Source organism: Camelus ferus, chromosome 1, assembly GCF_009834535.1.
Source record: "Camelus ferus isolate YT-003-E chromosome 1, BCGSAC_Cfer_1.0, whole genome shotgun sequence".
NCBI classification, from domain to species: Eukaryota; Metazoa; Chordata; class Mammalia; order Artiodactyla; family Camelidae; genus Camelus; species Camelus ferus.
In genome coordinates this window covers 59510283-59536263 of record NC_045696.1, presented here as the reverse complement: position 1 = coordinate 59536263, position 25981 = coordinate 59510283, and the positions used below count along the sequence as shown (strand labels likewise).

The window sequence follows — 25981 nt, the reverse complement described above, 5'->3', positions numbered from 1 at the left end:
AAGCAAGTAGACTCCAGACTGGCTGGAACCAGAAGGTTGATGACTGAGATCCACCAAACATCACCCTGTTATCTCCCCACCAATCAGAAAAATGGCTATGAGCTGATCACATATCCTGCTATCCCTACCCCTAATGTTGCCTTTAAAAACCCTTTCTTGGAAGCATCAGGGAGTTTGAGTCTTTTGAGCATGAGCTTCCTGCTCTCCTTGTTTGCTGCCCCCTGCAATAAATGCTGTACTTTCCTTCACCACAACCTGATGTCAGTAGATTGTCTTTGCTGTGAGTTGGACAAGCAGACCTGAGTTCAGTTCATTAACAGGTCCAAGGACCACATTTGAAAAATATGGTTTCATAGTCATACATGACACCTCCCTTGTTTCCTATAAACAAAATGTAAAGCAATTTCCAGTGATTTTTTTCATAAATATTCTCCAGTCTACCCTTGCCTCATCACCTGAGTTCATGCTGTATGGCTGCACCGTGACTGTGGCCTCAGGATCCGCCCACTCCAACCCAGTCCACCAAGTGGCATGAAATTACTACAGACCTCCACTCTGATCACCTGTTTCCTCTGCTCAAAATCTTTCAGGAGCTCCCCACTAGTTATAAAGGGTGAGCCTTTTATCCTTTAGCCTGGTATTCAAGGTTCCAGAAGTAGCATGTTGAGGTCAAGGACATGCTGAGCACAGGTGTTATCAGAAAGCAGTGACCCTGGGTGGTGACTCTCTTGTCACTTGTTAACATAATAATTAAAAAGGAATTGAGGGTATTAAAGATGTTTAAAATTACTATGGATCAACAAAGCCCTGTGGCTCAGTAACTCCTGAGGGACTTTCAGCGCCTTCCAGGACCCATCAGCCTCCGAGCTCTGCCAGATGGAGGCACTCAAGTCCTTCCTGGGAAGGTGCTCATCACAGAAGGATCAATGCTCAGTCAGAACAGAGTTTGCATTCATAAATTCAAAGTAAGCACCAAGGGAGAAGGCCATGATGGGGAAGGGAAGAGAAAGCAGAAAGTAGGGCAGAGAGGAATGGAGGTGAGGTGGAGAGCACAAAGGGGTACCAAGGGTCTGTGAAATTTCCAGGCAGGAGGGTCTGAGCACATTGGGGGCAAGCCTCTAAAGCTCACTCCCCAGCCCTGCCAATTCTAGCTGGGGAGTGCTTGTAGAAGACTGGAACAGACCCTTCAGTAGCAGCTTCCTACTACAGGGAGAGGGATAGAGTGCCCCCAGTTCGGCAGATGGGAAAGTTCCCCTATCTTCACTCCAGCCAGGAAGCAACCCTGACAAGCAGAGCCCTCCCTTTCTCCCCTTTCTACCTCCCCCAGTTCAGTTGCACCTCAACCCTTCTCTCTTTCTGGACACTCATCCTGCCCAAAGAATTATCTATTATCTACTTGTCTATTAATGATTAGATCATCACCAGCAAAACTTACTTGAGAACTTTAATACTAAATATTACCTTGGGCAAATGGATATTATTCAAGATATATCCTACAAAGAAAGGCATCAGCAATGCTGAGTTAACAAAATCACGGTTGTGAAAAACAAATGAGAATGGGTGGTGCCTGTTTTAGGGAAATCTGTGTTAGAGATAAATAACCATAGAGGGCAAACTTTATAAAGATGGAACAGGTGAAAAATAATGTTCAGATCTGAGTATGACTGCCTGGGTGGGTCTTACTGGACAGGCAGGCTGGGGATGAATCTCAGCTGTCAGCAGCTATATGATCTTGGGCAAGTCTCATCCTTTGGGATCGCGTTCTCTCTCGGGGCCCTTTGAGCAATGACATTCCAGCACTAACTTATAAGCCCCTCAAGGGCAGGAGCTGTGTCTCTGTGCATTCCCATCACCTGGCATAGTGCTCCGGGCAGAGCTGAAAGGCTAAGAGCATAGACCTCGAGATGAGGCAAACGTGGGTTGGAATCCTTCCTCTGCCACTAGCTGTGTGACCTTGCACAAGTTTACTTAACCTTTCTAAAACTCAGTTTCCTCACCAGTAAGGTGGGCACCAGACTATCACATGCTTCATAGTGTTGGATGATTAAACAAGAAAAGATAAGTAAAGGAATTAGAAGCTCAATTACTCACAAAGATGATGAATCCTGAGCTATGAACAATAAAACTTTTATAGACACATTTAATCCCAGTAACCAAACCTCAGGGTTGGAATCCAACCATCCCTCTGATGTTTGAATCTCCGCCCCAACATACCCACCAAGGAACTAACTAGTCAGCATTTCAGATTTTGAGGATGGCTCCCCTTTGTGTGTGTTCCCCCATCTATCTGAGACTATACCCTGAGCATTTTCCTTCTCGGATGCTTTAATCTTTCCTTCTTACAGGAAGAGTTCATTTCCCAACCCATCATCATTCCAGTCACCTTTTTCTAAGCATGCTGTTTGTAACCCAAAGTGCTCACCTTTTACTATGCAAAGCTGTCCACTGGAGTATATGATGCCCAAACTGGTTTAATACAATTAAGGGGCTGTAGTCACTATAGCTAGTAAAGGACTGAATATCTGGAGTTTTAAAAATTACTCTTGAATCCTTTTTACACATCCTTTGGCAGGCAAGAGCTGACAGTAAAAGCTATAACTTTCCCCCATGAGGCTCTAGAAAAACCTGATAGAAACAGGTGAGATTCATTTGTAGTACAAGAACTATGGACTTTAATATTAATATGTTCATTCAGAATGCTAAGTCACTGAGCCAGACAAATTCTGTCATCACTGCCCCTCCCTAGCTCACCTTTGGATCACTTCAAAGCAAAACACATTGCTTTTAAGAGAGAGTATTGGAGCCTCCAATGGGTCACGTCCCACCCATACCACCAAGACCACTCCTAACCCTTCCAGCCTGACCTCCCATTACTCCTGCCAAGAGCAAGCACCCAGTTTTATTTCCTCTTCCTCCTCCTCCCTTTCCTCTGGCTACTATAACTTATTCTTTGCTTCCTGGCCTTCCCCAGGAACACCATCCCCATCTCTTCTGCCTGAATCCAAGGACCAGTCCAAATCCCACCCCAACTGCAGGGAACTTTCTCTGCTCTGACTCCGCCAGCCCATTGTTGTCTCGCTCTTTGTCCCTGAGCCCAGATAGCCATGTGCCATCCAGACATCCTCAAGTGTAGATGTCTCCTCTCTGGCCAGCAATCTCAAGTTCTTAGCACAGGGCCTCGCACACAGTAGTTGTTCAAAAACACTTTATCAATGTATTCTTGCACAACACAGAGGAAGAAGAGGAAAGGGAGGCAGAAAAAGAGGGCCTGTAGAGTGCTCAAAACACTTACTCTGGCTATGAAAAAATGGAATGGAGTTTGCATATACCAGAAAGATCAAGACTCTAGCTACTCCCTGTTCTTCTCACGACAAAGTCAGCTCTACCTGGTCTTGGAAGGAGTCCTTTACTCCCCTGGGAAGCCGCAGGAGTTAGGAGAGAATAACGGAAAGTTAAAGGTTGGCAACAGCTCTTTTGGCTGTTGGTCAGTACTGTCCCACTCCAAACTGGAAAAACAATAGCACCGAAAATTATTCCACCAGCAATCAATGGCAGGTGGGCCCGTCTATGTCCTTCTGCAGCTTAATGAACCCAAGTCCCAGTTTGATCCTTAGGGTGACTTATTTCCACTGTCCTCAAGCCCAGGGGGGAAGAGAATGCTAAGTGTACACCTGTTGGCACCCAAGGGACATCTACACAGAGATGATGTGTCAGGCCAATTTTAGCTGCAGATGTTTAAATGGAATCTTTTTTCACTAGTGTCTATCTTTGGTTTCAACTTCTCTACTGTGCTTTGGGTCAAGGTATTCCTATTTGGGCAAAGGCCATGCCCAGAAATGGCAGCAAACAAGGAGTCAGGTGGGGAGAGGCAGGCTCACTCTGCCCTCTCCCTCTGCTAGCAGGAGGCCCTGTCTCTTTCTCTTCTGTCTATCCCCGTACCCTCCTCTTTCCCTTTCTCCTTCCAGCTGGTGTGTGTCTGTTTCTCTGCATTCTGTCCTTAAATCTCTCTTCTCTTTCCCTTCCCCCATTGTCTGTCTCTGTCTCTCCCTCTCTCTGTCTGTTTTGGGGTGTGTGTGTGTCTGTCTGTCTGTCCCCTCTCTATGTAAGTGTGCATGTGTGCTCCCTGTCTCTCCATTCTCCTCCTCTGTCTGCCTGCTCCTCTCTCATGTGGCTTTTCTGTAGGACACCCGGACTGGGAGTCAGAAGATGTAGCTTCTGGGCCCGGCACTACCACTAACTAGCTGCATGGTTATGGCCATGTTACTTTACATCTCTGGGCCTCAATTTCCACGACCCTATAGTAGGTTAGACTGGATGCTCTTCCACGTCCCTGGCAGTGCTGAGATTTTATCACTGAATGAAATGGAACTCAGCAGATCCACGAAGTAATTGCTGTTGTGGAGACAGGAAAATCATGCTGGGTTCCCAACAGCACAAGCACCAGGGGACACCCGAGTACCACTCAAGAGGATGTGACTAAACCCAGATAACACTGCTGGAGGATCTCCTACACAGTAGGCAGGTGCTGTGCTTACACCTCATTAGTCCAATGAGACAGGTACATGATGGGTCCTATTTTAGGGGTAAGGAAACTGAAGCACAAGGAGTGAAGTCACTTGCCCAAGGTCACAGGCCAAGACTTGACAGAGCAGTATTTAAACTCAGGCTGTCTGATTCCAGAGCCCATGTTCTTATCTGGAGTTATTTTACATGTATGATCTTGAAATTATGTGGTGGCCAGAAAAGTCTGATAACACGAGTGCCCCCACCCCTGCCTCTCACAGAGAACTAGCAGGGAGGTGATGCTCAATCTTAAGTTCAGTCTCCAGCTCCCAACCAGCTTCCCCTCTTAGCTCATCAGTCCTCAGAGAAAAGCTCCCAGGGTCCCCAGGGAAACAAAGGAAGTATGAGGAGAAAAGAATGGGTCATTTCATCCAAAAGGGCAACTGTGGCAAGGCTGTCCTTTTATAGTTAGAAACATAACCATTTCTTTATGATTTGTGGTAAAGGAAAAAGCTCTGACTGTACTAACAATGCAAAAACAGATTAGGCTAGAAATAATCCCTAATCATGGAATATACAGTTATCTACAGTCCATGTTTTAAATCTGATTTCCCAAGTCCTGTCTCACCAAAGAATTCCCCACAGGCCCTGTACCCCATCACACCCCAACTCTAACAGGCCATCTGTATCTCTGATTGAGAAGTGAGCTCACTCTATGTGTGGTCCAGCCCTGGCAGCACTAAGATATCCCCCCTTCCCCGGATACTGGAGTCGTCCAGAAAGCTCATGACTGAGGGAGGGTCAAGCTTCTTCCAAAGAAAACAATGTCATGTGATTACAAGGAATTGCTATTTCTTAGATTGAGTCCCCCTTCCCAACAGCAGAGAGTGAGAAAGCCTGGTCTGTACAGCTGCTTAGGTGAGAAGCATCCATAAACAAGTCCAGGTGGTGCGGGGTGGGAGGGAGCAGGTGGGACTGAATTGCCCTCTTCCCTCCACAATGCAGGCGTTCCCAGGCCTCATCACCTAGGTCAGGGACTCCAGCTGTCTGCCTGCCTGTGACGGATGCCAGGTGCAGGGAAGCGGTCTCTCACCTGCTGGACATCTTGCTGGAAGACGCAGAGCTGCAGCCGCTGGTGGAGCCGCACCTTGCGGTGCTGCCAGATGCTCTCGAGCCGCCGCTGGTGGTGCAGCACCTCGTGCACCACGTCCAGCACCTGGTGCACTGCCTTGGAGTAGTTGGCTGTGGCCGTGAGGGACTCGGAGTTCCCAGGACTTAGGGGACGCTGCAGCACATCCAGCAGCGCTTTGCCATCCTGGCTGACCTGCAAGAGGGAAAGAAGGTCAAGTCAAGGGAGCAGAGGGGTGAGGGGCACAGAGAGGGCATGAGAGGCTGTGGAGGGTCCCTGATCAGGACTGAGAACCTCAGTGCTATCTAGACCCATGACAACCAAGGACTGTGCTAGCGAGAGCTGCCAGGTCCCCAGCCTGCACCTAGGGAGGGCGGAGAGTCCTGGATCCTATGGGAGAGGAGTTGCGGGAGCAGCAGCCAGTGGTCTACGAGACCTCAAATCAGTGCCTCTTGACCCTGCCTTATCTCTCCCCAACACCTAGGACTGTACCTGACATTTGATACTTGATAAATATTCTGACTGGCTCACTGACTAGCTCAGCAGCAGAATTTCATTTCAGAAATAAAATTGATACCATAAACCTCTCTCCCTCTTCCTTCTTTACCTTCCTTGACCTACCTCTAAACTTCTAGGTATGTGACCAGAGGCAAGAGTTATATTACTTGACCTCTTCAGGCCTCAGTTTCCTTGTCTGTGAAATAGGGACAGTAATGGTCCGTACCTCAGAGTTGTGGTGAGGATTGAACGAGTTAACACATGCAGAGCTCTTAGGATAGGGCCCAGCATGTAGTATTGGTACCAGAGTACCAATTCAACCCTTATCATCATCATCATGTCTCTATCCTGTCTTCTTCATTTCATTGTCATTTTCTTTTCTATTTATCTTTGTTTTGCTCTCCTTTAATAGAACCACCTTTTTTTTTTTTTCTCCTGAAATTGTTAACATCCCTGTCTTTCCGGAACATGCAGGGTAAGGGACGGACCCTTAGATTATAAACATAACATCCATGCTCCTGGGTTTCCCAACACTCACCGTCAGTGCTGAAACCGGTGGGGGTGACATTCCCTGTCATTCCTCACTGGAATCCTGGCAATATCTCTAGAAAATGGCATCATTTGATTGACACCTGTGGCTCTCTAGTCCTTGGCAGAGTATCCAGCAGAGCATGTGTCTTTCTAATTTAAAACAGGGGTGTCTAGGGAACTGATAGGAAACTTAGACCCCAAATTAATTTGGTGAATAATGAAATAAAAGTTGGTTCGGAGTTGGAATGGTCTCCTTTCCAGCAAGTAGGAAAGGAGGTGTGCTTCCACCTCCAGCCTTGTGATGATGAATGGGGAGCTATTTGCTGGGCTCACACCCTGCCTTCACCCCAGCTGCACATCTTGATAATAGCTTGGCTGGGGGGTGGGTGTTCAGGAATACAGAGGCAGCTGTTACTCCCCCCTTGACAGAGCCACAGAAGTGTGAGTTGGGCTGGGGTATGAGTAAGAAGAGCACCAGTGGAGAACACAGCTGAAACAGGAAAGGAAACCTGGCTGGAGGAATACAGTCAGAGTAGGTGACTACCTCTGTCCACCCCATCTCACCCTGCCTGCTGCCCATGCTGTCCTGCCAAGGAAGGGGAGAGGAAGTACCTCACAAATAACACAGAAGTAATGCCCTCCAGAGATATGAAGAAGACGCACATCCCGTGGCCATAACCGAGAGAGCTCTCTTCAGGGAATTCTGAGCAGATGCTGCCTTTGGGCACTGTGCTATGTCCAGGGCAGGGTGGTTCGAGATGGAAGGCCAAGTCTTCAAATCCAAGTCACCCAGAGTTTCATTCCTCTGCCTCAGTCTACATGTGGGGGAGGCAGGAACAGCCCACTGACCTCTGAAGGGGGCTTGGAGGGAGTGTCAATGTCCTGCAGTGCTAGAGCCTGAGAATTAAGTGGGAGAAAAACTGTGTCTCTCTATATAATTACACTCACACTCCATAAGTGTGAAATATGTAAGTATAATATTAATCTCATTTGTATGCTCTATTTTTGTATTTACAAAGAGTAGATTTAGAGAGTCTTGACCCCCAGGTAGAGGCAAGGGGCCTCAGAAAGCCTTGGGCCATGTGCATCAGAGCTGATGAGATCAGATTTGGCTCACAAACCCTCCTCTCTGCTTCCTATAATGACAAAACCTATTACCATTTTTTAGTACTTATTATCTTCAGGCACTGGGCCAAGAGCATTATATGAATTATCTTTACAGCCCTTAAAACTACAGGCAGGTGTTATCACCTTCATTTTACAGATGAAGAAATTGAGGCTTTCAGCGGTTGAGTGACCTGCCCGAGGTCACGCAGGAAAGTGCGGAGCTAGGACTCAAACTTGGGTTTTGACTTGGCAAAAACTCTTTCTCTCACCCAGAAGCATTGGTTCTTCGACTTCAACATGCGACCAGACTCAAGTGGGGCAATATTTATTAAAATGTAGATTCTAGAGCAGGTGTTCTGAGTTGAGCGGGTAGGTCTGTGGATGTCTCTCGGTGTATTTGTGGGAGAGGGTGAGCTACGAGCGTCCTTCTACTCCGCCATCGTGGCCGCGCCCCCATCCAGCTTCCTCACATCCCTCAGCCCCTCCCTCAGAGTTCACGCCACTCAACGAGCTTGCTTACCTGTGTCTATCCACACAGATGCAGCTATATGCCCCTCTCCTTTTACTTTGAAAGGAAGTTTTCCCCCCTCTTAACTTGTGCCATGCTTCCTGCCGCTGAATTTTCAGCAGAAGAGCCTTTTAGTCTGTCCTTCACTTTCACAGCAGCTTCTCGCTCTTGCAAACACTTATCTCTACCCCATAGTGAGCTGTCCTCTGAGAAAATTAGTATTTTTTGAGGAGCTGCTTCATAAAAGGGGTGGTTGGACTGGTGTGTGCATGCCCGTACACCAGCCAGAAAGCAACTCCAGAGCAGCACGACCTTGTTTCCTCACAGTCCTCCCTCAGAGGAGAGAGTCCCACCTTCGCATGTTGTGGGGGTAGGGATGCAGGTGTATGCATGCTCACCAAGGCAGTACCTGCTGATGGCCGCATCTTTTTGCTTCCTGGCTGGAGACACCATCATTCACAGATGAAAGATCTTAGTGCTGTCTCCAAAAGGAAACGGCCTCTCTTCTTTTTAGGCTGACCCAGGCTATTTCACAGCACACAGGCCAGCGGTTCTGCCGCCCATCCACCCATGCACAGCCAGGACCCCCTTGGTTCTCACCTCTGTGTAGGCCTGGGTCACCTGCTCATACAAGGACTGGTGGTGGTGGATCGCCAGCTCCAGGTCCTGCATCTCGGACGGCAGGCCACCTTCACTGCACATCTTACACCAGGCGTCCACTCCCGACAGGAACTGGAAGGAAAAGCCAGTCAGCTGGGTCAGTGTGGGAGCACCAGGGTAGGGCGATGGGCGGATTACATGGAGATGGTCAGATGCCCTCGGAAGAAGCACTGGAACCTCAGGGAGCCTTAGAGACCAATGCAGAGGGTGGAGCTTTTGCTTTAATTCTACGAACACCAACCCCATTAAGAAATCAGACCCAATGCCTGTTTAAGAAGTGTAGTTTCCACAAACAAAGATGACTATTACGAAACTGCTGGGGGTGGGAGTGTGCGTATGTTCAACAGGTTACATCCACACACTGACTATAAACTATAGGTATGCAAATAGTTCACTGCATTACATGTGTACATGAGAGCTTCTTGGCCTGTGCACACTCACAGGATGCAATGAAATGGGATGTTTCCACACGTGCACTTTATAGTGTGTACATCAAGCTGTGAAGAGGAGCAAAGAACACCTCATACAGGCCCATCAGACACCCCAGGGAACTCACAGAGACCATTCCCTCAGGGAATGAAGATTAACCCTCAACAGGATCCCTGCTGCTGGCTCAGTCCCTAGCGGTGGAGGTGGGGAGGGGCAACTTTGGGGGACAGACTGTACTATGCCTGTAGTGGCTCCTGGGACATGATATATAGATATAGATCTTGACAGACATTAAATTATTTAAAAATTAAAATTAACAACTATGGAAGATGATGGGTCTCCATGCACAAAGGGTGAGCTAACTGAAATCACTCAGATTTACTGAGTGGAAAATACACCTCTAAAATGCAAATAATCTTTCACCCAACAGTCTGGAATGGTGCTGTCTGCGATTCCTCTTGCCTGGATGCACAGCTCCACTTAAATTAATTGCCTAAATACCTTTTTATCTCATTGCCTAGAACAGCCCATCTGAGGACAATAAAGAGCTGCCTAAATAAATGCACTGAAAAAATAGCCTTGAATCCATCCTTTGGTGTGTGTGTGTGTGTGTTGTTGCCAGCTAAAAAGAAGCGTGGTTTATGAGTTTCCCTGAAGCACTGGTAATACCTGATAATTGCATTAAAAAATAGATACAAATAAAATTGCTTCTAATCCAAACTAATCCAAGTCAGGAAATAGCAAATAGAAGTTGACTCCTTCAGTTACTCCCAATTCGGGTACCGCATTTCTGCAACTGCTTGAGTTCTAGTCTTGGTATCATTGTCTGCTTTCAGTCCTTAGCCAGTCAGCTGTTACAGTCGATTTTTCATTCTGTATGATTTTTATCCCATTAAGCCATCTCCTAACAATTCTGGAAGAGTGCTGGGTGACACTCAGTATTAGATTGCATGTACTTGCTAATATCTCAGAAGCTGCTTTGGTCCATCAGTAATCATTTTACAAAGGAACTGGAAAGTAACTTGACATTTATGTCAGTCATGGAGGAAGCACCTCTTCAAGGCCCTTGGGGTTTCCCTGTAGTATTCCAACAAGAGTCCTATAGCAGATGCCACAAAATGGTCATCTCAAGGAGAGACAGACAGAGAGACACAGAGGGAAGCACTGAGTCTCCCTTGCCAATCTGGAGAAATCTTGAACAAAGTGTGCAGGTGATAGGATTGAAGAGAGAACAGCAGATCTGACGTGAATATTGTCGTGGTCCTAAGAATGCACTCACTGTCAGTTGCTATCAGTCATGACCATCATCATCTTAAAAGAAAAAGAAAGGCTAGCTCCCTCTCAATGTGCAGGGCTGCTCTTGACTTATGACACAAGTATTTCAGTCTCTGGAAGGTCTCAGATGGAAACAGACACAGGTGAAGGAAATACAAAGATACCAGGACAGGTATGTTGAACAAATGCCTACGGTAGTACTGTCAACCATTTAAAAAACATTCTAGGCACCTTATGTGCTCCATCTCTAATTCTTATAACAGTGCTGCAAGATTTATGGTTATCCTCATGTTAGAGATGAGGAAACAAGCTCAGAATGGTGAGGTGACTTGCCGAAAGAGTTAGTAATTAGAACTTACCTGTGTCTAGTATCAAAGCCTAGACTCTTTCAATTACCCCAGGCTGCCTTCCACATTAGGTTGGTAATAGAGGAAGAGATTAAAGGTATGACCTTGTGTCTGACTCTGTATTATCTGTGAGCTACCCAAATGTCATACAAAGAAAGAAATGTAGACGTTAAGACCACAGGCTTTAATGTTAGACACATCTGGGTTGAAATCCAGCTGCCCATAGATGAATATGTGACTTTCTCAGCGGTGTATTAATAAATGTTTAATAAGCAGCATATATACGAATATATGTGTGTATGTGTGTATGTATATACACACGTGTTATAAATTTTACTGACATAAAAGGTGCGTAGCACATAATTTACAAAGAATAATAACATATAGAATGCTTCTTATGATAAACTCCATGTAACCGATTCTCACAGATGCTTTTGTTTCCAAATGACAAACATATAGTTCCAACACAAAAGCTGCTGACATTTTCACTCCGTTAAGGTGTAACACAAAAGTGAAAAAGTACCTGGAGACTTATGTCAGAACGTTATTCATTCATCAGCGATTGTAAGTGACTTCTTTGCTGAATGGAATGATAGTTTTTGAATATCAAAAGAATATTTCCTTAATTTTGTGTGCTATTCTTGATGTAACAGCTATAGGAGGGACACATTTTAAAGTTTAATCTGCATTTTAAAATATTTTCTCAAGACTCTAGACAACCAAACAATAAAACATCAGATCAAGCCCTAGTCTGTAAAACTTAATGATTTCCATGGTGTAAAAACTTCTACCTTGGTCTATTTCAAGCTATCAATGCGACAACACCAAATGTGGAGTCGGGAAGAGGTGATCAGTATCACACAAGTGTGTATTTCCACCATAGACACAAATAGATGGAAATAATCTCAAGAACACAGAAAATAATAAAATGTAGCAAAATAATTGAAAATGATGTTCTGAGTATTTATTATCTTTATTTTTAATATGATATATTTACTATAAACTTATATAAAGTAATATCTATGTTTAACAACCAGCTTGTAAAATTCTTGAAAATTTAACAACTGGCTCTCCTTAAGCTGGTTAGTCAGCTCCAACACGCCACTGGATCTTAGGTAGGTCACTTAATCTCTCTGAGCTTCCTTGCTCCTCTCTATAAAACGAGTTAGTAATGTCACTGCCCAATGTCAGTAAGCATATGGCAACAGATAATTATTATTTCTGTCCCTTGTATTATTATTACATCATTATTATCCACAGCAAGTACTTCATGTAAAATTAGCTTCCCCCTGCTCTTAGCACTCAATGATCAGTTTACTTTCACCCCTTTGGTCTATGCTCATAGGATGCAAACTAAGCAGTCAAACACACACACACACACACACACACACACACACACACCCAATAAACTACTAAGCAGAATGTACACAAGCTCTGGGTTCCTTCCTGTTTGGACGTTAGATAAGGCCGCCCAGAGTTACCAACGTCTCTTTTATACAAAAGGGGCATGGAAGTGGTAGAACACGGGTTACTGTCACAACTACTCAGCAGGGTCTTCGGTGTTTCAGAACGAGAAGAGGGGCACTCAACCTCAGTGTGTGAACTCTCACCCCGCCCTTCCCCTGTCCCTCCGCCTGCCACCACCAGCAGCCGCAGCTGCTCCCTTGGCCTCACCTGCTCGGCCTTCTGATGGAACACTGCAGACATGGCGAGGATGGTGCTACGCTCGTCCAGAGCAGCCGCGAAGCTCTTCCACTCCTGGTCTAGCTGCGTGGAAATCTGCTTGATTTGCTGTGATGCGTAGTGGCCGGCCTCTGAGAGGCGGGATGCCACGGACATGATGCGGTTGATGTTGACATAGGCGTTCTGGGGAGCAAGGGAGAGCAAGTGCTTAGTGGGGTGGGCTGAAAAGGCATCCCCGGAGCACTTTGACAGGGGGGAGTCTTTGGGGGATGAGGCTACCGAAAACAAAAAGTTTGAGAGAGGCTAGCATCGGTCACACTAACGCATCCATTTTGGGCCCAAAGGAGGTCTTTGCCTGCAATGTAAAGTTACAGTGGATGGCAGGTACAGTAACTGAGAACTTTCATTCTGGGGACCAACTCAGTTTTTGTGCCAACTCTTAATGCCCATGAATGCAGTCACTTTACACGGACTACCTTAATAACCCTCACCATCATCTTATGAAGTCAAGCCAAGGGGACAGCATGGTACTTCCAAGAGTTTCTCTCTGGAAGCAATGGCTCAGACTGGAGCAAGAGTGGGAGGAGGCAAAAGCACCTCTGTCAGGAGTGAGCTGGACCCAGGGCAGCACTGTCAACCACAACAAGGCAACAGTGCTCATCAAAGAGGGCAAAGGATATATGTCACCTATAACTACCCACCTTCCTACCACCAAGCCAGGCACTCACTGCCCCCATCTGCCCTAACGAGAGAGCTCGGGCATTGGCCATCAGCCAGGGCTTAAATAAAGAGAGCTTGTGAAGCCACAACACGCATGCGAAAAATAAGGTCTGTGGTCTTTCCTTATCCCTACTTGACTTGGGAATATTTCCTCACCTGACCCCAAAAAGGCACCTGTGGGGGTCTCCTGGCCCTGCTGACTCCTCTCACCATGTATTTTGTATATATTCATTCCCATCTCTGATTGCCAATTAAAAATTCATGACCATGTGTGTTGCTCCCTACTAGGCTGGCAGAAAACTCCCCAGGAAGAAACAAGATAAAAGAGAACTCCCACAAACACAGACAATGGGGAGCATGGCTATTTTTAACTGCTACCTCCTAGTAATTGTCTGAGGTGTCAAAACAATCAGGTAATAACGTGGCACCAACAGGGAACTTTTCTGACTCACACAATGTCTGTCTGAAGAAGGACCAGGGCGGCAGGTGGCTTGCACACCTTTGTTCTTTGTTACAAATCTTCTCATGTGATAATAAATACTCTTCGGCAACAGCGTTTTCTCTTGGCTCTATTAGCTCAGTGGTAGTTCATTAATAATGGGTAAGCTTAATGAAGGCTCTTTATTTTCCTTTCCTTCTCCTTTCATGCTCCCCATTCATCTTTGCTGTCCCTGACCTCAAGCCCCTCATCCCAAACCTGAAACAGGTTGATAAGGCCTCTCATCATTGAAAAGGTCTCTGTGGAAGTTGAAAAGGTTGAGTGAAGTGCTCGAACACACAAATCCACCCTGCTGTCTAATGACCCCCACGCGTAATCTCTTTCTTTAGTCTGGCCTGAGATCTTTCTGACGTAGCACCATTCCTTGATAGAACTAGAATATTACTAACTCTTATTATTTGAAATAACTCTCATTCAAAGATTTAGGAATCATTATCAGCCCGGTTTTCTGTGTTAGAACACAGATTTTTCTTAAAATTAAACTCTATTTATAGAACTGACAGAAAAACCCACTCTGAATTAGAAATAGAAGGAAAGAAAAGGTGGTGGGGGAGGCATATACTAATTTAAATAGTTCTGTCTTCTAAGGGACCAACGTTCGGATTTCTCCTAAATTTCCTTCTTGGGCTCCCCCCAGAGCAGACCTTGAGACAAGGATTTGGGGCAGCCTGTTTATCTGGGTGATCCCAGGAAGCACAGTGAGGGAGTGTGCACCTCAGAAAGGGCAGGGGGGCAAATGAAGGAAGAATGTGTTCACGAGTGAGTGACTGCCGTGAGCATTTGGGGTCACCCCTCCTGAAACCTTTGGAGAGACTATGTAGAACACACTTCCGAGCCATCCCACTGGGAGATGAGGAACGTGGGGTATTTACGTGCCAAGTCCCATCGCTCATGGTTGAAGGTCCCTCCTGGAGTTACTCCCTGGCATTTCCAGCCTGACCTCCACACAAGCCAACCACACTCCCAAGGTCAGAGAGTGACCACAGGCAGAGAAAGGCAGGGAGTGTTGTTGCGTTTGGGAACTATCTGCAGATGACCCTCAGGGCAGACTAAGGGGATACGGGTGGGACAATGAGAGAGCTGATAGAGCTATCCCTCCAGACAGGACTCAATCCTGGAAACTCTCCCCTCTCCCCACCAAACACATTTATCCAGATCTCTCTAGGGTTGCAGGGCTTCCTTGTGTCCCTTGGCCAGACAGGAAGCAAGAACAGCAATAAGAGCAGGGCATGGCCTGTCCCCAGGGTCTCTCATGTACATCTTACGGACGCCTGACCCTTTGTCATCACTGCCTGTTTAAATTTTCTCCCACAGGGAACTTGGGGAGGCAAATTTCTGCTCACTTACAGGAAGAACTTTCTAGTTATTAGAGACGTCGAACTGTGGCTGCCTCTGGAGGCTGTTAACACCTTGTCACTCATTCAAATATTTATGGAGAGTGGGCCAGGCTCTGTGTTGGGGGCTGTGGGAGATCAAAGAGAGACGAGACAGGAATCCTGGCTGAAGGACTCACAGCTGAGACTTAAGAGAAGCCCTCAAATCACTGTAATTGAAAGCACAATGAAGTAAGTGCTTCAATAGAGGCAGAGGCAACTCGTGTATAAAGATGCAGAGGAAAGGGATCTGAAACCACGGGCAACGATGCTGGGAAGGGGCTTCCTACACAGAATGGGGTAGTGAGATTGGCAGTCCTCCAAGGCCCCCTTCAACCCTTAAGCTAAAAACAAACAAACAAAGACCACAGCTTACATTTCACATTGAGACGAGCACAATAAGTGCCTTTGTGTTCGCTTATCAGTGGGCAGAGAAATGTCTTACTAAAGCTAACAAGTGATTATGCTTCACACAAGAAGTAGAGGCAGTATTCCTCACAACAGAGGGATAAATATAATGTTGACTCATGAATCTGCTCATTATTTTTCTCTACAGCCCCTTTGCAGAGCAACAAAACTCTGCAGGCAAGCCACATTGCCCAAGTTCATCATCATTGTCTTCATTTTCCTCCAGCCTAGAACTTGAGACAAATAAGCAGACAGATTTTAAACTGGAGTCACAAACCAAACGACAGGAGAGGATGGCAGAGAAGGTCCCATATGACTTCAAAGGACAGAGAAAGGTTGCGAGTCTGAATAAACAGGGTGCTTATTCTGTCTTCTCTTCAGTGCCTTGGGGAATACTAACTAAATCTACTCCCCTCCATAGACTCTTTCCTATGGAGGAGGTGGGGCGTAAACTGAGGCTATAAAGCTTTCAAGTACCCATATTCCATGGGAGGGCTTTATACAGAAGAGTAACATGATCTGGTTGATGCGTTCAAAAAACTGCTCTGTTGGCTAAAGGGCTGGCAGGGGAAGGCTGCAAGGCGCAAGTCTGGGGAGGGTAGTGTGGCCCACCCTGGGGGTTCAGGTAGCCCAGCCTCGGCTGTCCAAGCCTCAGCCCTCAGTCTGGCTCTGCTCTCCGTCCTGTCGTGTGAAGGCCACAGCTGGAGCTGGGGGACCAAGGGACGGCTGCGCTCCTCCCCTTCTTCTCTGCAACCCCTCCCCCTGAGCCCAGCTGCCTAGACTAACCAGCTTCCCAGGCCAGAAGTTGACAACATGACTAATAGTTCTGGCTTAGTGAGTATCTTCTTAAACCCTTATCTCAATACTGCTTTATTAATTTAAAGCCCGCACTATAGCAGTGCTGCCAGTTACTAGGCATTATACAAAGTAGCACATAGTCCAAGGTATGAACACGACCTACCCTGCAGTATGCCATGTGCCTGCAGCCTGGTCTGTTGCATCTCCCATCCTATCTCCCCACAAAGGCTCTCCTCCACTCATTTTGGTCATAAATGGGAAAAATAGCTAAATTCCAGCAAAATCTTGCTAACTGAAAACCTTTTATACTTACAATCTGCCCCCACTTTTGGTGCCCACAAAATTTTCTATTTTCTCATTTCATTCCTGCAGTCATTAATTGGAGATCACAGGAGAGACAGCCGGCCCCTTCTCTTGAGGTCTTGTCTCCTGCTGTGATTAACTAAAATCGATGGAATAGAGTAATTCTGCTGAAAGAACTGCTTGGCAGAATCTTGAAAGTTTTCAGCTCTGCCAAAGGCTCTCACTTTGAACCTGGCTCCTCGCTGCCCTGACTGGCTACAAAAACATACAAAGTTGCTTGCAAGATAATGATAACCTTCCACTCAAAATCTCAGCTAAATTTTCTCTTTAAGCGTAGTTTCTTATGTGGTATACTCTGAAAGAGATACTGGTTCTTCTAGAAATAGTCATTTGATGCAAGCTATCATTTTTGTAATCGTAGGGTCTGTGTCAGGGGCTGATTGGAAGAGTAGATTGTTTCTGAGTATGTGTATTGAGTCCCATTCATTTCACTCCTAAAATCAGGGGTGATTGTACATTCCTCTGGTTAGAGGTCCCCACCCTAAATTAGAAACTCCCTCCTGTATGTTACATGAGATAACATAAAGCAACCAGTCAGTTGTCTGGCATATAACTGATAACTCAAAGAATGTCTTATGTTTTCCCACATCCAATTCCAGCAGACAGGTGTTAACTCTCCAAATTAAGGGCAAACCCAGTCAAAGTATTAGTAAAAAGTAGAACAAAAGAAAAATCTATCAACTATTCCATTTAGAGGCAAATATTTCAGAGTCCAGAGTCTCATTATACATCCCAGAGAGCATGCCACAAGGTCCCCTACCATTCCTGAGGAAGAGTCCCTTCCACAGGAGCCTGCCCCGTGGGCCCAGCCCCATAGCGGGCCAAGTGGTCCGAGCTGCCCGTCAGGCCACTGCCCTGCAAACTGCACCCTCTCTATTGGCAGATGCCCTTCCCCTAGGATTCAAGGGTCTGGGGCTCTGAATTGTCCACAGGTCTTTCCTTGACCCGGAAAGATCAGAGGATTCCGAATCAGCCGACTTGCTCTGGGAGCCATGCCCCTTCAACCTTAAGTCGGAAAATAGAGGCCTTTGTCTCTTGGGATATTCTTATTAAGGAATTTCCACTACCTTGACTTGTGTTAGCCACACCCAGAGCACTCAGAAGTGGGAATGTCCTATCCTCATACAAAGGGACAGACCCATCTCCTTTTCACTGATCATACTGCAAAGGTGGCAGAAGCGTCCTCCCCAGGCCAGGCGAGGAGACCCATCAATTTGTCAGACAGGGATGGCTTTTTCATCTTCACCTCCAGAGAGGCAGAGGGGAGTCCCTGAAGAGCTGTCTCATCTCTACAAGGAATGAGTCCTGGGCACAGGGTTCTCAATTCCATTCTGCCCAACAGGGCTGCAGCTTTTAAATTCTCATCATGAAGATGGAAGTTGTGATCTGTCAGAGCATCACAGAAAGTGAGTCCAACCCCCACACATGGGCCACTTTCCTGAAAGGGGCTCAGTGCTCTAGACAAGCCCTGGAGAGCTTGACTCTCCAAATCCGGAAGTCCAGGGAGGGAGGTCGGGCAGATAACTGACCGAGGGCCAAGTTCTCAGCAAAATCATTTGGGTCAAATGAAAACTGAATGTTCAATCAAAATGTGAAATACAAAATATATAAACAGTATAGCTTTAGCTGAGAAAACCATTATGCATACTAGCGCAGCCCACCAAAGATTACTCCATGCTGTTCTGTATGAGATCTGCCTGGTGCGGGGGAGTTTTCACTAGGGTCTTTTTCTCAGCTCAGTTCTCCTGTGCACAGAGAAGCTTTTTAAAAAATAATTTATATATATATTACTATTAAGGGAAAATGCTCTTAAAACTGTACAGAGGAAATATATAGTATTTTATCCCCCAGCCCCTTCCCTCCCCCTGAAATTAACACATCAAAACATCAAATGCTATGGGTAATGGAGCAAAGGGGGAATTTATGTTCAAACTTCTACTTCTGTCAAATTCTTTCTCTTTATTGAGACACAAATGTTGTTTCTAGTTTTTGTTTGTTTGTTTGTTTTTCTCTATAAGTAATGCTAGGGGGTGCAGGGTATTTTTAATTTTAATAGATTTGGCATTTAAAATATTTTTTAGTTTTAAGAATTATTTTGATGTATCTTTAGTTTTAACAGATTTGGTAAGGTTACATTCCACGAAAGTTGTAATTACTCAAATGTCCCCTTATCTCTTTACTTTGGTAAAGCACTTTTTTTCACAAGTAAAGTACAATTTAGGTACAAGCAAAATAGGCAAGTTTTAGTGAGCAAATTAGGCTTCAATAAGGGGAGAAATATAAACACATTTTATTTAATGTTTTCTAGAAGCCAAGTCCATGTAACAATTTCATTTTATAGTTAGAAAAAAAGTAATAAAACACAGATATTTCTTGAATCCACCTAGTAGGTGCTTAAAAAAAAATCTATTAAATCAATCAAGTATTATGTTCAAAGTAACAAAAAGGCAAACTGAGACTAGACCCAGGTCTCCTGAAGCCTAATCTACATGACCCCTCTGCTTGAACTACCTTTCACTCATGTCCTAGAGGTAATATTAATTTCAGGTTTTGTTTTGTAACACTTAAAGATAGCCATGAGGAGAAGTATTTGGATATTTTCCCGCACAGCTTTCAGAGGCTTCATGCCAAAGCAATGGAAAAAGCTGAACCTCATCTCTTTTTTTCCAGATTAATAATACCATATGTATTGTTTACATCTTTGCTAGTATCAAACCCACTTTGGGTCCTGAAGCTGTTAACACATCAGCCTATGATTAATTAGTTGAACATTACCATGTAAACCTGCTGATCCCACCTCGAAACATATGGACACTGGGATGGTAACATCTGGAATAAGAACTGTCCATGCTCGAAACTCTACTACAACACCTATGAGATGTGGTGAGCTCTCAACGAAACCTCGAACTTCTGTCTCCCTCAAACCACAGGGTGCCCTCTAGGGGGCCAAATAGGGCAGCTGATGGATGACTATCTGGTCAGGGCTGGCAAAACAGTAGGTCAAACCATGTGGAAGCCATCTGTCACTGTCGGGAGGAGAGAGCAAAAGAGTTGGAATAGCCCTGGTGATCAACAAAGATAACATTGGCCCGTGAATCCCTCTGTCTCTCGCCTGGCTTGCTATAGCAATGTTTCCTCCAGTAATTGCTTCACAAACCATTAAGCAGCCATGAAAACAAGCGCCTGGCCATATGTCTGAGGGCCAAGGAGACCCAGAAGCAGATTTAAGTAAAAGAGGAAACCTACTCTTTCCTTTCTCAGCCCTGAGTGAAACTTCCTTAAAAGGGTGAGCGTCTTTGTGTGAGGCATTATTGTGGGATTGAAAGGGCAGCGAGGGATGGGTACAGCTGGAATCAGATTCAGGGACATCAGCAGGGAAAGAGGTGGAAACAATGCAGCTCTTCTGGGTTAGGCTGCAGTAATTTCAGGCTGCCTTAAAGGTTGGAATCAGAGGCTATAAAACTTCATGGAAACATGTTCACTGGTAGTTTATCCCCCACATCTTTCTCTGTTCTCTTGGCTATTCAGAGCTTGGTGCATGACATCAGCACAACCTGCGAACTGCTTAGAGCTCTGAAGATGGGAACTGTGAGAGGCTGTCCCGAACAAGGAGAACTACTTCTTCTAGCACTCTGGACCCTGACAATGATAAGAGCTGAATATTTGCCAAGCATAGCATCATGCCAAATGTTATGTTTAAAACCCATGATCACATTTCATCCTCACAACATCCCTGGCATAGGTACTATCACTAGCCTCCATCTACAGAAGAGGTGGTAAAGCTCTACAAAATTGAAATAACTTGCCCATGATCTCACAACTAGGAAGGAAACACAGAGCCAGGGTTAGCATCGAGTGCTCATGCTTTTTCCCACTATGATGTTTTATTTTGCCATAGATGTGAAAGCAGTTGGGCTGGCCAAGGAAGTCCCTCAAGAGAGAGGGGAGATGACGGAGAGGAATTTCTCCCAAAGATTCAAAAACTCATATCCCAGAGAAATAGGGCTCTTGGAGAGAGAATTCAATAAGAATTTCTTCATCCTGAAGCCTTCCCACTGGGGACCTTGACTTGCCCTTGGAATTCCCAGAACAGCTTAGATTGGAATGGGCAGGGCCTGGCAGGTGGACTTTTCTTGTCTTTTCCCTTCTTGGAGGAATAAACCTATAAACCCAAGGCCAGTCACCCTGAGAAGGCCTCTGTCTCCAAAGAACCATAGAAAAGCTCAGGATTAAGGCAACTCTTTGCCCCTCTAATTCATGTCTTGCTTTATTGTTGGAGACTTCAATCTGCCATTTTATTTGTTTATTCAACCATTCATTCAGCAATGTAAGGCACTGTGCAAGCTGGGAACAAGACAGACCAAATTCCTATGCTCATGGAGCTTACATTTTAGTAGAAGAGACAGAAAATAAAGTACTATCTACTATATATTTCTTATTTCAGTGCTATATAAAATATAGCTGGAAAAGGATAGAGCATGATAGGGTTGGGGAAGTGCAAATTAAGGTAGAGAAGTCACGGCAGGCTGATCCCTAAAATCAAAGGTGACACCTGAGTTTAGCCCTGAATGAAGTAAGAGAACTAACAGAGAGAGATTCCAGGTAGAGGAAACAGCAGGGTCAAAGACCATGAGGAATGACCTTGGAGCATTCAAAAAATAGCAAGAAGCCCAGGGAGACTGGAGCATATGAGTAGGTGGTGGAGGATGACATTGGAGGGGTAACTGGGGTCCAGACCACGTAGAGTCTTGTAAGCCATGGCAAGGGACGTCAGCTGAGAATGAAAAGAAGACATTAAAGCATTTTGAGCAGAGAAGTGACATGATGTGATGTACCTTACTTTTGGCAGCATTGCTGGGGCTGTTGTGTTGAGGATGGACTGTAAAGGAACAAAGGTGGAAGCAGGGGGACCAGATAGGAGCCACTACAACAGTGCAAGCAGGAGCAGAGGCAGCTTGGATCAGGGCGGTGGCAGCAGAGGTGGTAACAAGTGGCCAGATTCTGGGCATACTTTGAAGGGAACTGAAAGTACTTGCTGATGGAAATCCTTTAGCTCTTCCTCATTTCTGGGCCTCTAGTTGTGTCATGAACTCTGACCTGTGTGGTTGCACTGCTCCCTTCTCATCTGTCTATCTGGTCCTGACCTCTCAGTTCTTGAATCTTCTGATTTGTAAACGTCTTGCCTGTGATCAGTCTCTGTCCCTCGTCTGGTGCTCCTGGTTGGCTACCAGCCATGCCCCAGAATGGCACATGCAACGTTGCTGCTACTTGTTACCATCCACATTTCATACTGTGTCGTGCTTTACAGCTTAAGCCCTTTCGTGTGCATTATCTCATCTGACGTGCTAGGTTTCACAGACCATTTCATGCTTTTTATTTGGCTGCAGGAGATCACAGAGAAGAAGCACGAGTCAGCTTTGGCAGAATTTCAGACAAATTAACTCCTTGGCAGCTGCAGACCTGGTAAGGAGCAGGCACTGGCTGCATGTGAGTATGCTAAAGTGTGCAGGTAAACTGAGCTACAGGCTCAGGGGGTAAACACTCAGAGGGCACAGCAAATACCTTGAGGGCATGGGACATGCTGACAGATGGCCCCAAGAAAAGAAGTGCCAGGGGTGTTGGGCAGAGAACCAGCAGTGGGGCAGAGGAGGGAAATCTGGGGCCTGGAGCAAGTGAATGATCAGGAGAGAAAGCTGAACCAGGCCAGTGTCAGAAATCTGAGTGGTCAGCCAAGCCCTGCAGGTCATCTCAGAAAAGCCCTTCTGAAGGGACCCTGGCCAGGGGACTGGGCAGCAGGTGAGTGGAGCCAGCATTGTATATGAGAGTGATACTGAGTGATGCAGAGTGATCTTTTGCCCGTGCCAAGGAGCTTCCCTGGGTTTCTGGTTTGAATAGAAGCCAGCCCCCAAAACGTGGCTGATGAGAGACTGGTGAGTAAAGGTAAATAGGGTACCTAGAGAGGCTGGAGCAGGGAGTAAGGAACAGGGAGTAAAGACAGACACTCTTTCTCTCTGGATACTCCTGACTTGAAGGGAAGTCCTCCAACTCCACAGGCTAATTATTCAATAGCTACATAGTTTGACCCCAGGGTTCATGTCAGCTGGCTTATTTTCTTCGCCTGGTCCAGTGATTCTCAGTCTGACTCTCCATCTCACCCAGGTTTCCTGGGCTACATCCCAGCACAGCTAAATCAGAGTTGAGGGCAGTGCGGCCCAGATGTGGTGTTTTCCAAAGCCCCTCAGGTAACTCTAGCGGGCAGTCAGGACGAAGGGCTGCTGCCTACACACGTGCACCTGCTTCACCGCGCTTAATTCAAAGCACACTCCTTTCTCCTTAGGACAAGTCTAATCCTGACAACGGTGCCAAGAGCAAGGAAAAATAAATGGGTCCTGAGCAGATCAGAAAATAAATCTAATCCTCCTACTGAGTTGGAAGAAAAGGGAAATTCCACCCACCAGGCTGTTTGTAGAGATATAAACACTGCATCCTGTTCAACTTGATTAGCAAGAATAGGTCTGGTTGGTGATACACGCAGTATTTTATAAGTGCTGGTTTCCTCAGAAGGCCTGCCTCAGGGAATCTCAGTGTTAACAGCAAACACTGGATCACACTCATCCTGTTCAAGGAAGGACACCTTTTAATGGCTGTCCTTCCATCTTTAAGATAAGAACTTCAGAAACAAAGATGCTTAGGGTCAGGTGGAACTTAAAAGATCATCCAGTCCAGTAGTTCCTGGACTTTACTGTGCATCACCTGGGGACCCTGTAAGCAACCTGGTTCCCGGGCCCATCCCTGATGGAAACCATTGCTCTCTTTCACCTTCCTTCCAATGGCTGTTCAGCTTCTGTTGGAGTGACGTCCTGCAGGCCTCCCTCAAAACTAAAGGCCATGCCTTACCAGTTTTGTGTCCTTGCTCCCACTCTCTGCTCCAGGTTGGTGACAGATGCTGTGGCAAACTTAACATCTTTATTCATTCAACAAACATTTATTAGACACCAATTAGGTGCCAGGCATTTTTATAGGCCCTGGAGATACGGATGTGAATGAAACAGACAAAGCTCTACCCTGAGGAGCTTATATCCTAGTAGGTAAAATTTTCTTCACATTAGGTACATGAATTTAAGGATGGCTAAACTACAAGCTCCTTGAATACAGCTTTGTGTCTTGTGAATCTTGCTGTTCTCAGTGTCTAGCAAAGGGCAAAGAGAATGCAACAGCAAAAGTTTGTTGAATACACCAACAAGAGAGTGTCAAGCAGTACACCCAAATCCTCCCAACTCAGCTTTGGTAACGCCACCATGGTGACTGTCCATGCTCTGCCATGGTCGTTCCCTTTGACTTTAAGAAGATTATATCTTAAAGGTAGTGGGAACCCATTTACAAAACATTCACTCTCCAGTTGTCTTTTTCTCCTCTTTCTCCTTCTCCTCCTCCTCCCCCTCTTCTTCTTAACAGTTTTATTGAGATATAATTCACATTTAAATTTAATATATACAACTCAATGATTTTAGGCATAATAGTATTTAGTATACAGATATGTACAACCAACATCACATTTTTACATTTTATCATCCAAAGAAATCCTGTTCCCTTTCCTTTCCTATTATTCCTCTATCTCCCAGCCATCCCAGGCCTACCACTTTCTGGCTCTGTAAGTTTGCCTATTCTAGACTTTTCATATAAATGGAATCATATAAACATGTAGTCTTTGATGACTGGATTCTTTCACTTTGTAAAGTGGTTTTCAAGGTTTGTCCATGTTCTAGCATGTATCAGCACTTCATTCCTTTTTTGTGGCCAAATAATATCCTATTGCATGTATATACCACATTCTGTTCAGCTGTTCATCAGTTGATGGACGTTTGGGTTATTTCCATCTTTTGGCTATTATTAATGTTTCTATAAACATTTGTGTACAATGTATACACATTCTGTATGGACATATGTTTTCATTTCTCTTGAGTATATACATAGGAGTTGAATAACTGGGTCACAGGGTAACTCAATGTTTAACCGTCTGAGGAACTGCCAGACTGTATTCCAAAGTGGCCACGCCATGTTACACTGCCTCAAGCAGTGTATGAGGGTTCTGATTTCTCGAGATCCTCACCAAGATTTGTTATTATCTGACTTTTTGATTACAGCCATTCTAATGGATGTGAAAAGGTAGCTAATTGTGGCTTTGATTTGAATGTCCCTCACGACTAACATCTTTTCATGTACTTCCAAGCATCTTTCCATGCACTTATTGACCATTTATATTATCTTCTTTGGAGAAATGTCTATTCAGATTTTTTGTCTATTTTTCAGTTGGGTTATTTGTATTTTTGTTATTGAGCTCTGAGCGTTCTTTATTCTCCTTTACATATTCTTGGTCCTAGATACAAGTCTCCTATCAGATAAATGATTTGCCAGTATTTTCTCCCATTCTTTGGGTTGCCTTTTCACTTTCTAGATTATACATTTTAAAGCACAAATTTTTAAAATTTTGATGAAGTCTAATTTATTCATTTTTTATTTTAATTTCAGTATGAGGTTAGGATCCAACTTCATTCTTTTGCATGTGGATATCCAGTTGCCCCAGTGCTATTTGTTGAAAAGACAGTTCTTTCCACATTGAATGGTCATGGTGTCCTTGTCAAAAATCAGTTGACCACAGACATATGGGTTTATTTATGGACTATCAATTCTCTTCCATTGATCTTTATGTCTATACTTATGCCAGTACCACACTGTCTTACTCACTGTTGCTTTGCGGTAAGTTTTGAGGTCAGGAAATATGAGTCCTCCAACTCTGTTCTTTTTAAAGATTATTTTGGTTATTCTGGGTCCCTTGCAATTCCAAATGAATTTTAGAATTCTGCTTGCCAGCTTATACAAAGAAGCCAGGCAGGATTCTGAGAGACATGTGCTGAATCTGTAAATCGATTTGGGGGAGCACTGCCATCTTAACAATATTTAAGTCTTCTACTCCATGAATATGAGATGTTTTCCCCTTTATTTAGATCTTTAATTTCTTTCAACAACATTTTCAGAGTACAAGTTTTACACTTCTTTTGTTAAATTTTTCTCAAGTATTTTATTCTTTATGACGTTATTATAAATGGAGTGGTTTTCTTAATTTCATTTTCAGATAGTTCATAGTAAGTG

General features: G+C 45.1%; 1 protein-coding gene across 20 annotated transcripts in view; it reads right to left on the bottom strand.

Annotated features, from left to right (window-relative positions):
- Window positions 1–25981, bottom strand: part of KALRN (kalirin RhoGEF kinase) — a 616045-nt gene that overhangs the window by 341322 nt on the left and 248742 nt on the right. For all 20 annotated transcript variants that reach the window (XM_032480687.1, XM_032480702.1, XM_032480718.1 and 17 more), the window contains exons 7-9: window positions 12662–12853; window positions 8877–9008; window positions 5597–5827 (exon numbers count right to left, since the gene is read on the bottom strand). In XM_032480687.1, the coding sequence (XP_032336578.1) occupies window positions 5597–5827; window positions 8877–9008; window positions 12662–12853 (555 nt within the window). The remainder of the gene's footprint in view (window positions 1–5596; window positions 5828–8876; window positions 9009–12661; window positions 12854–25981) is intronic.